At 37.2% G+C, this 11,894-nt stretch overlaps 1 protein-coding gene across 1 annotated transcript in view; it reads right to left on the bottom strand.

Moving 5' to 3' along the window:
• DCDC1 (doublecortin domain containing 1) overlaps positions 1-11,748 on the bottom strand; it is a 680,259-nt gene extending 668,511 nt beyond the window's left edge. Inside the window, exons 1-2 of the mRNA XM_007943315.2 lie at positions 11,665-11,748; positions 7,803-7,972 (exon numbers count right to left, since the gene is read on the bottom strand). Of these exons, the coding sequence (XP_007941506.2) occupies positions 7,803-7,972; positions 11,665-11,748 (254 nt within the window). The remainder of the gene's footprint in view (positions 1-7,802; positions 7,973-11,664) is intronic.
• Between the last annotated feature and the right edge of the window lie 146 nt (positions 11,749-11,894).

Below are 11,894 nucleotides of genomic sequence, written 5' to 3'. Positions count from 1 at the left end.
ACTCCTCGGAAGGAAGGTTGGGCAATCCTACTTCCGTAGTGATACTGCCTCAGAAACCCAAGGAGGGGTCGCTATGAGTCAGGGCTGACTCGATGACACATAACAACAACAACAATGTTGACTTAATTCCATAATGGGCTCATATGTAAACCAAGATGGTATTTTCTAAAAAGTCTACTTTTAATTAATCAGGAAAGTTTAATGAGAACGCTCAGCATAAGCATAAAATGGCATGGAGTTTTTATACTTTCCTCTTTTGAAACACAAAGCATCCTAAGCAAGTTTAGATTTCTATGACATAAATCTGCACATAGCAAATAATTCTATTCATAAGTGGTAAGTGTGGCTACTTTGACAGACCATGTCTCAGTAACAAACAAGCAGGTCTAAGTTATCACACAGTTTGGATGTGAATTCAACAGCAGGATAATGACAGTTGCCAAGGATTTGTACTTGCTGTCGCTTCACACCCATGTTGCCTGTCAAAATGTCTTTTTTTCTTATACAGAAGCCATAGAGTTTTTATGGATAGCAATTACTTACAATATACAATGAAGTACATCAAATCTAACAACCATTCTTCAGCCCTTCATTATTTGGTAGTCTCTCTGTTAAATGTAGTCACCCATTTTCATCTAAATTATTTATTTATATGGTATATTTGACAAGCAAATATTTCTCGCTTTATATTCTTATGACATTTAAACCTTCCTGAAGAATTATGGTTTTTAAAATATTGTCATTTGTAAAACTTATCTTTATCCTATTAAAGTTTTAATGCTAATTAAACTCTCTAATTGAAATACATATAAATAAAAAAATACAAACGAAAAGGAAAATGACCCTAAGAATGTTCAATAAGAAATCACCAACAGTTTAAAATGCTAGATTATGAATGATAAAATAAATAACCCCACATGTGTTTGGTGGATGTGAACTTTTTTGAGATCTCTGGAATACACAAAGCCCAAAAATTTCATTAAACTTCATCCTGTCCTTTTTCCAACTTGATGTAATGAATAACCTCCAAAGATAAAATTTTCCACAACTGCTAGATTCCTGGATAAAATGTAATTTGAACACCATAGAAAACAACAAGAGAGATCAATAAAACTGAAAAATTAGTCATAAATTTTATTTCCAACTCCAAAAGAAAAAATATAATTCTAATTTAGCCTAGATGCTGGTAAGGGCATCCCAGATGCAAAGCAATTTTAGGTTCTTTTATAATACATAATCTGCCAATTTTACTTGTAACTCAATGACTAAGCAATAGCCATGTGTTATTTCTAGACTACTGGTATACCATATAGGAGATACCCAGTAAATGTTTGTTAAATTGAACTAGTTTGTTTTTGTAGAAGAAGAAATTCTAAAAAAAAAAAAAAAGAGCAGTTTCTAAGATATATAAAGGACCCATCTGAGTATAGGAATGGAGGTCTAAATTATTCCACCCAAAAGAAAAAAAATTATTTTGCTGTGAAAAAGTACAAAATAATAAAAATATTATATTATATATATATTAAACATTAAATCTAGTATAACCAAACCAAACTCATTGCCATTGAGCTCGATCTGACTCATAGCAACCCCTCCTTGGGTTTCTGAGGTGATATCACCACGGAAGTAGATTGCCCAACCTTCCTTGCGAGGAGTGGCTGGTGGGTTTGAACTGCCAGCCTACTGGTTAGCAGTCAAATGCCTTAGGCACTATGCCACCAGAACTCCTAAACCTAATATATATAATATTAAATCTAAGATATATTAATATTACATTAATTTATTTAATTATTGCCCAACCTTCCTTCTGAGTAGTGGCTGGTGGGTTTGAACTGCCAGCCTTCTGGTTAGCAGTCAAGTGTCTTAGGTACTATGCCACCAGAGCTCCTAGAGATATTAAATCTAAAACTGGGGGAAGGGATGTGCATTATGAGGAACACTGGTGGAGCACCAGGTAAGAGCTTGACTGCTAACCAAAGAGAGGCAGTTTTGAACCTACCAGCTGCTCTGTGAGAGAAAGATGTGACAGTCTGTTTCTGTAAAGATTATAGCCTTGGAAACTTTATGGAGCAGTTCTACTCTGTCCCATAGGGTTCACTATGAGTTGGAATCCACTGACTTGATGGCAGTGAGTTTAGTTTTATTTGTATTATAAAAATCTTTTTCAAGAGGAAATTTAAATAAAAAAAAAAAACAGTCATCTAATCTTTCAACAATTTAAAAAAAGAATTAATATATCAATGCTTCCATCTGTTGTTAGATGCCATCGGATTGGTTGTGACTAACAGCAAGCCCATAGACAATGGAATGAAACATTGCTCAGTTCTGCATCATCCTCACAATCATTGGTATGTTTGAGCCCATCGCTGCAGCCGCTGTGCAAAAAGGTTTGAGGGAAAAATTTGATTAAAAAAATAATAATAATGAATTAGAAAAAGTGACTCATAGTGACCCCTTCTTAGGTTTCCAAGGCAGTATCTCTATGGAAGTAGATTGACCAATCTTCCTTCTGAGGAGTGGCTGGTGGCTTTGAACTGCCAGCCTTTTGGTTAGCAGTCAAATGCCTTAGGCACTACACCACCAGAGCTCCCAATTTGTTGGGTAATAGAGGTCAAAAATAATTAATGGAGTTGCTTTGCTTCATTATTTCTGCCTCTCTCTCACTCTGTTCTGTCACTCACTCTGTGGTGGGAACTGACAGCTTATTTTTGGAATGATGACATCACCAAACTTAAATTCTAGAAAAGGCCAGATAACCAGATGTTTATATTTTGAAAAAGATCCAAGAATCTTCCCAATTAAAAACACCCAAGACAAATAAAATAACATTAAAAAGTGAGTAAATGTATTTAAGCCTATGGCAATCTACTTCCATAGTGATACCGCCTCGGAAACCCAAGGAGGGGTCACTATGAGTCAGATCCAACTCAATGGCAGTGAATTTGGTCTTTTGGTTATTGCCATCAATTAAATTCCAACTCAAAGCAACCACAAAGGACAGAGTAGAACCACCCCCCATTAGGGTTTCCAGGGCTGTAAATCTTTACAGAAGCAGACTACCGTATCTTTCTCCCAAGGAGAAGAAGCTGGTGGGTTCACACCACAAGCTTTTTTGTTAGCAGCCAAGCACTTATACACTGTACTACCAGGGATCCTCTATAAGTAGACTTAAAAAAAACTCATTGCCATTGCGTCAATTCTGACTCATAGCGATCCCCAAAGGGTTTCCAAGTCTGGAAGCATCTTTCTCTGGCAGAGCAGCTGATGAGTTCAAAGCACCACCTTTTGGTTAGCAGCTAAATGCCTTAACAACTGCACCACCACAGCTCCTTTAAAGCAACCCATATACTCCTTATATAACTAAAAACAGTCAGCATTCACTTTGTAAAAACTCTTTTCAGTCCTCATTTAATGTTTTACTAAAATAATTTTCTTTCTCAAGCACATGAAAGAATTGATAACACATTCAGTTGCCAGCAGGATAAAAAATACTACAATTTTCTGTTATAAAAATAATGAAATTACAATCCTTAGTTGATGACCAGTCAAAAGTCATCAAAACAAAATATTTTATATGTGAGATAGAAAGAGATAATGGTTGTTCACAATATCCTTTTAATTGTTAAATGCAACTATAATTTGGAAATTTGCCACTTGAGCATTTGGAGATAACTTCTATGAATATAAAGAGTTCTGGTGGTATAGTGGTTAAAGGATTTGGCTGCTAACCATGGCATTTCAAACCCACCAGCCACTCTGCCAGAAAAAGATGAGGTAGTCTGCTTCCATAAAGATTTACTTGGAAACCTTATGGGGCTGTTCTCTGTCCTACAGAGTCTCTGAGTCAGAATCGCCTCAATAACAATGGGTTTGGGTGTTTTGGTCTATAAATATGGCAGGTCTTCCCCTGGATATCTATCTTATTAATAAATAACTGATTCTGCCATCCATAACTGATGGCTGATTCTGTTTCAGGTCACCTGGAAATACATCAGACTTCAGCTGGGTAGGAAAAAGTGTCTATTGTGCTGCTTTTAAGAAGGTGGCTACAGGAATAAAGCTAACTTTTCCAATCATCTGACTCCAAGTGGTGAGCCATAAAACTTAAGGATCAGAACTTCTTTGGCACAATATGGGCAGTACCCGGGTTGAACAAGATCCATTCCCAAGTGTGTCTTTAAGTGGATTTTGTAGGTGAGTTGGAATAAGTGCATATGGTTCTGAAATGTCTCTGCTTATAGTCAGTTCCTGTGTACCAGGAGAATAGAAGTAGAGAGCTGATTCAGTGTTCCCTAAGTGACCTCTATTTGTACTGCTATTTTTCAGGACTTTTATTAAATAAAAGAACTCTGGTGGCATAGTGCCTAAGGCATATGACTGCTAACCGAAAGGCAGACAATTCAAATCCACCAGTTGCTCCTCAGAAGGAAGGTTGGGCAATCTACTTCCGTATAGCTACTGCCTCAGAAACCCAAGGAGGGGTACCTATGAGTCGGATCTAACTGGACAGTAGTGCATTTGCTTTTTTTTTTTTTTTTTTTTTAGTTCTAGAAGAGGAGCTCTGGTGGTATAGTGCTTAAGGTATTTGGCTGCTAAACAAAAGGTCAGTGGTTTGAACCCACCAGCCACTCTGAATAAGAAAGATGAGGCAGTCAGCTTCTGTAAAGGTTTACAGCCTTAGAAACCCAATGAGGGGCTCTATGAATGCAAATCAACTCAATGACAGTGAGTTGTTTTTGTTTTTCATTTTTTTGACAGTGCTAGAAAAACTTCAAAGCCTTTTCAATGATTTAAAAGCTACCTTGTAGTCAGTAAAGGTGGTTGTGATGAAGAATTTGTTGCAAGTAAGGGATGGTTCAATCATTTCAAAGTGAGGACAAATTTATGTAACATTAAATGGCAAGTACGAATTGTAAGTTGTCCTTAAGTCAGATGTTTGTAACCCAGGAACTTACTATATACTGAACTCACCTACATTGTGATTAGTGGTTTCTTTTTTTGCGGGGGGATGCTGGCACAGAAGATTTCACTTCATTACAAGCAAATGCAGAGTAGAGTGACAGCAGAAAAGGAAACAGCAACATTGACAAAACACAAGGAATAGAAGAAAGAAGAGTGGATGGTGTAAATGTAACAAAGAATAAATTAATAGCATCGGGTAATAACACAAGAATAAAGTCGCTGGTCACTATATGGTTGCAATGAATGAATTTAATATATGTCGACATACTTTGTTAAAAAGTACAAAGTGTTAATTAGTGAAGATAAGCACAATCTCAGTAATATAGGTGAAAGAAAAATAAATGGACTATATTTTAATAATTATTTCTCATAAAAGGACCACAAAGATGGTGGGAGAAAGGTGGCAAGGAAAACAAGAATGAGACAAGAGAAATTTTAACCTCAATCAAGGAGAAAATGCCTTTACTCTTAGAGAAAATTGCTTCTCTCTGATAATCTATTAATACTAACAAATTTCAGATTACCATTAGCCTTTATGAACTCGATTCCTTTCAGGTTGAAACTCATTATTTTCTTTCTTAAAGAGATAAAAGACCTGTGGGCCTTTCTTTTGACTTTCCATTCAATTGTCAAGAAGAGGGTAACTTAATTTTCTAAATACATCATAATCAAAATTGATGGCAACAGGCAATAGTGACAGAACAGAAGTTAGGATTCAGACAAAGAAACAGAAGGAGTACAATGAAACAAAAACTATTATATAGATATAAATATAAATACAAATATAGGAGCTCTGGTAGCTTAGTACCTAAGGCACTTGACTGCTAACCAGAAGGCTGGCGGTGGTTCAAACCCACCAGCCACTCCTCGGAAGGAAGGTTGGGCAATCTACTTCCGTAGCGATACTGCCTCGCCCACCCAAGGAAGGGTCGCTATGAGTCAGGTCCGACTCGATGGCACATAACAACAACAACAACATATATATAGCAGTAGGAAAGTGTCATGTGAAAAGAAAGACTGACATGTAATAAAATGGACAAATACAGCCACAATTAAAGAGACTCAGAATCAAAGAAAGAAAAGAAGAAACTGAATAAATGAAGTACATTTAGCTCTAACAATAACAAGAAAAAATAGGTAGCTAAAAATGTATGAAAAATAATTGGAATAAAAAGTGAATAGAATGCCTTTATTAAAGGAAAATTGGTATAAAAAAAATCTAAAGGAAACAAAAATGCATATAAATAAACATACTAACCAAAAAAACCAAACTCGCTGCCACTGAGTCAGATCCAACTCATAGCAACCCCTCTTTGGGTTTCCGAGGTGATATCACTATGGAAGTAGATTATCCAGCCTTCCTTCCAAGGAGTGGCTGGTGGCTTTAGAATTGACTTTTCTATAGAGGAGTATTTGAAAATTCTATTTAGACAATTTTTCCATTGGAAAGAACTCTGTCATGAATAACTGTTGTTGTTGTTGTTATGTGCCGTCGAGTCGGCCCCAACTCATAGCGACCCCTCCTTGGGTTTCCGAGGCAGTATCACTACGGAAGTAGGATTGCCCAACCTTCCTTCCGAGGAGTGGCTGGTGGGTTTGAACCGCCAGCCGTCTGGTTAGCAGGCAAGTGTCTTAGCCACTATGCTACCAGAGCTCCCTCATGAATAACTAATATCCCTATAATACAACTATAAGGTGGTCACTAAAAATAATATCTAGTCAGTGCACTGTATAAAGAATCTCCTATGTTGCTAATATGCACTTATAGCCCAGAAGAATAAGGGAGAAAGAAAAGATTACCTGAAAGTCTAAGTTTTACTTAGAGATAACAAAAAAAAGAGAGGGAGGTGTAAAAAGTAAGCAATCAAACTGTTCTAAAAAAGAATTATAACACAGCAATTCTAAAAAGAGATTGCTCTCCAGTTTATGAATATTTTATTTTGATGCTCTTACAATCTCAGTTTTCTATTTAACATAGACTATGGCATAACATTTAGCTAGCTAGTAGTTCATCAGCTTCTGATACACACTTTTTAGTTCTTTCACTTTTTAATAGAGAAAACAAACAAACAGGAAAACCTGTTTCCTCTGCTTTATACTCCTGAGAGGTGCTGTGGAGTATAGTGGTTAAGAGTTCTTGTTGTGGAATTAGATCCAGTTGAGTTCAAACCATGCGTTCTCTACTTAACAGCTAAGAGATCTTGGTCAAGTTTAATTACTTCTGGTCTTTATTTTCTCATTTGTAAAATGGAGATATTTAGAATATTATCTGCCTTATTACATCCCTCCCAGAGTATTTGTGAGAACTCAATTGATAACAATACGTTAATTACTTAGCATAGTAACAAAACCAAAAAAAACAAACTCACTGCCATCAAGTTGATTCCGACTCACAGCGACCCCCTTTGGGTTTCTGAGGCAATAAATATTTACAGAAGCACACTGCCCAGTCTTCTTTTCATGGAGTGACTGGTGGATTTGAACCACCAACCTTCTGATTAGCAGTCAAATGCCTTAGGCATTATGCCACCAGAGCTCCTTAGCACAGTAACAGGTGCATAGCAAATATTAATACCATTATGGTTATTATCATTATGCAACCTGTTCAAGCCAGTCCCCAGGGAGGGCTTATGTTTGCTGCACCAATTATCATTTTTCCTCTCACAAGCAGAAAAAATTCAAAGGGTCTAACCCAGACCACAATCTTCAAAGCCCATCACATCTCCAAGATACTATTTTCATCACCTCCACCAAATACTGAATATTTACACAGACAACTTTCTATAAACACTTTTCTCACCATCAGAATTAAGTTTAACCTGTTGAGACAATATTCTTACCTTGATAAATCATTTGAAATATATTTGTAAATTGGGTCCACAATATTTCCATCCAAGGTGCTTTCAGGGTTGCTTTGCTGTGATATTTCTGTTGCTTTGGTCAAAGATGATAAAGAAGACTGAGAAAGTGTTTCACTGTGATCTTCTGCTTCTCTTTTTGCCATTTTCAGCTAAGAGTGATGAAGAATGTTATTTAAAACGTAAAATCCTACTGAGCAACAAATTGAGGCTGAGCATTAATTACAGCAATTTACTTCTCATGTTCTAGGCCAGGCAATAATTATTAAATATGAAATTTCATTAGACATTATCTCCATTAGAGGCAAGAGCTTAAAGGAAAACAAAATTATGGATCTAAGTCTACAACTGGCACAATCCTATTTAAGAAAGAAAAAGAAAATGCCAACTTGTTGCAAAATATTTTAATTTTGCTGCTTGATAGAAAACCACAATACAAGCAAACCTACATGAGGACTACGTTGTTGAGAAATCACAGCACAATGCTTTCTCTTTTTTGTCTGCCCTCATCTCTTCCTTTTTGCAACCCACCTTCCTCCTGATTCTGATCGAAAACCAAACCCACTGCATTTGAGTCGATTTCAACGCTAGTGACCCTATGGAACAGAGCAGAAATGTCCCATATGGTTCCCAAGGCTATGAATCTTTATGAAAGTAAACACTGCCTCATCTTTCTCCTTTGGAGCTGCTAGTGGGTTCAAACTGCTGATCTTTTGCACCTGATTCTGATAGGACTGTCAATTATATGGCTTTGTAGTGATCTATTTGCTGGAATTGCTATCTTTGAGAATGTAAATCTCCATCATTGAGAATGAAACCAAAACAGATGAGAGCAAAAGTTAGAGAAGGAGATAAGTAGAAACAGGGAGATATTCTCAATGACAACATTTGAATCCCTGAAACCATCTATTAAAAAACAATCACATTTCTTGAGTGTTTTGGAACTGTGAGTCAACAGATTTTTTTTTTTTTTTTTTTTCCTTAAGCTAGTTTGAGTGTTTGAGCTGAGATTCTCTTACTTGCAACCAGGAAATCCTGAGTAATGCACACAGGCAACTGAAATTTTCTTATAAGAAATAATGTTAAAGAAGTTTATTGGTCCTTTCTCAGATTAAGCATGCACACACTGATGCTTACATCTGATGCTGACTAAAGCACTGATAGGAATAGCTATGGCACAAGACTTCTGGCAAGATGGCAGAATAGTCAGACAAGATACTCAGACCTTCTACAACAAAAAACGAGAAACCAAATGAAACAGTTACAGATGATAATTCTGGAACCCTGAGCTTCGAATGAAAGAATAAAGTGGATCAAATACTGATAAGAAGAATAAACTGAATGAAAACAGTGAACAAGGAGACAAATGGAAATGTGAACTGTTAACTGTCCTGACAGTGTGGCCACTTTGAATTTTTGTAAGCAGCATTTTGATTGGGGTAGTAAGTGATAATCAGCTATACTTCCCAAGGACTGCATAGGCACCCTCACAAACAGCTGGTGACAAGAAAGGTGAAATATTCTCTGTATTTCCCTTATTCCCCACACCATCCCAGTGACCAGAGATGCAGCCATTCCCCCATCTGACCCATCTTCTGGACTGGCAGGAATTCCATCTCTGACCAGGTGACCTGCCTCCAGCTGCTTCTGGGCAGGCAAAAACTTGTTCTAGCACCAGGCACACTGACCTCAACCACCTTTTGGGCTGGCAGGAACCCCCTCTGGGACCAGGGGCCCTGTCCCCAGCCATCTTTTGGGCCAACAAGAACTCATTCTGGGATCAGACATCCTGCTGCCAGCCACCTTTTGAGCCTACAGGAACTCCGACTGGGACCAAATGCCATGCCTCTAGTTGTGTCTTGGGCTGGCAGGAACTCCTGGGTCCAGGTACCCTGCCCTCATCTGACCCCCATGGACTGGCAGCAACTTCTTCCAGAACCAGGTGCATGGTCCCTTCTGTCTGCTCAAGCAGCAAGAATGCTACCTGGGTGCCCTGCCCCACCAGTTTTCTCCATTCTTTTTTTCCTTCTTGCTTTTTCTCCTGATTTTCTTTTTATTTTTCTTGTTCTGTTTTTTTCTTTCTTCTTTTTATATTTTCATTTTTCCCATCCCTTGTTTTTCTTTTTGTATTTTTCTTATTTTTACTTTACTACTCTCTTTCTCTTGTTTTCTTATCACTTCCCCCATCCCTTGTGTTTTCTTTTTATCCTTCCTTGTTATTTTTCTTTTCATTTATTTTTTTCTCTCTCCTTTTTTTTTTTTTTTTTTTTTTGTGTGTGCTGTTTGTATTTTTGTTCTCTTGTTGGGTTTTGTTTTCTATTTAGTCCCACCAGATGGGGGCCAGCAACCACAGTACCAAACATCATCTGTACCTCCTGCAGCCATGCAAAATAAATGAGAGCCACCACCTACTTCTGCACCAACTGATCAATGAGAGACAGTGACCAACAGCAGCCCCACCCATCCTCAAATGCTCTACACAAACATGAACAGAAAACTGTGCATACTTTCTCATCCTCAGTCACACCAATCAGGTGAGAAGATGCCTAAGTGCTGCCAAACTAGACATCAGAGTAATACACTAGGCAAAGTGGCTTGGACATATAGGAACAAAATAAAGCAAAAAATAAAAAAACCTGTTCAAAACACACCAACATACAGTACAATCAGCAACTAAATACAAATACAACATCACAATGTCTTGGAGACAACAGAAACTCTCAGTTCATAAAAAGCAGCAAATTAAAGTAGTACAAACAGGGACCAAAATACAGAGCCAGTAAACCTCCTTGAGGAAGAAATAGCATTGGAACCACCTGATAAGGAATTCAAAAGAATTATATATGTTATTGTTGTTGTTATGTGCCATCGAGTCAGCCCTGACTCATAGCGACCCCTCCTTGGGTTTCTGAGGCAGTATCACTACGGAAGTAGGATTGCCCAACCTTCCTTCCGAGGAGTGGCTGGTGGGTTTGAACCGCCAGCCTTCTGGTTAGCAGTCAAGTGCCTTAGCCACTACACTACCAGAGCTCCCAGAATTATACATAGGTACCTTCAATGGACTAAAAAACACATCAAGGAAAACACAGATAAAATCAAGGAAAATACAGTCAAAAGTCTAGAAAAATTAGGAAAACAATACTAGAACAAACTGACAAAATAAATGAAAAATCAGAAAACATCCAAAATATAAAATAGAAATCCAGAAGATTAATACTAATATTTTAGAAATAGATAACATATGGAAAGGGCAAAGGAGCGGAATTGAATCAATTGGAAATAGAACTAGCAATGCTGAAGACAAACCTCGATACTATAAAACTATGGGGGAAAAAAATGAAGAAAGACTAAGATTTATGTGTGACAAAGTCCAGAGGAATAACTTATGTGTGATTGGAATTCCAGAACAGGAATAGACCAAAAAAAAAAAAAAAAAAATCAAGAAACTTGGAAATGAATATATCTAATATGATGAAAGATGAGAAGATATGCATTCAAGAAGTTAATGAACCCCAAACAGGATAGACTGCAAAACAAAATCACCAAGACACATCATAACCAAACTTTCCAAAACCAAAGACAAAAAAAGAATCCTGAAAGCAGCTCAGGAAAATCAAAAAGTTACTTACAAAGGGCAAAAAATAAGACTAAGTTCTGAATTCTCTGCAGAAACCATGCAGGTGAGAAGACAATGGGATGACATATATAAAACCCTGAAAGGAAAAAAAAAATTGCCAACCAATAATTATATTATATACCCAGCAAAACTGTCCCTCAAATATGATGATGAAATTATGATATTTCCACATAAAGATAAATCAAGGGAATCTGTAAAAAACCAAACCAACCTTACAAGAGATGCTAAAAAGATCAACAAGACAGAAAATAACAAATGCTGACGAGGTTGTAGAGAGATTGGGACTCTCATACACTGCTGATGGGACTGTAAAATGGTACAACCATTGTGGAAAGAAAGCAGTATGGCGATTCCTTCAAAAGTTGGAAATAGAAATACCATTTGACCCAGCCATCCCATTACTAGGTATATACCCTAAAGAAGTGAGAGCCATGACA

Source organism: Orycteropus afer, unplaced genomic scaffold (genome assembly GCF_000298275.1).
Source record: "Orycteropus afer afer isolate SDZICR_OR568_19922 unplaced genomic scaffold, OryAfe1.0 scaffold00103, whole genome shotgun sequence".
NCBI classification, from domain to species: domain Eukaryota; kingdom Metazoa; phylum Chordata; class Mammalia; order Tubulidentata; family Orycteropodidae; genus Orycteropus; species Orycteropus afer.
This window is presented reverse-complemented; position numbering and strand designations above follow the sequence as displayed.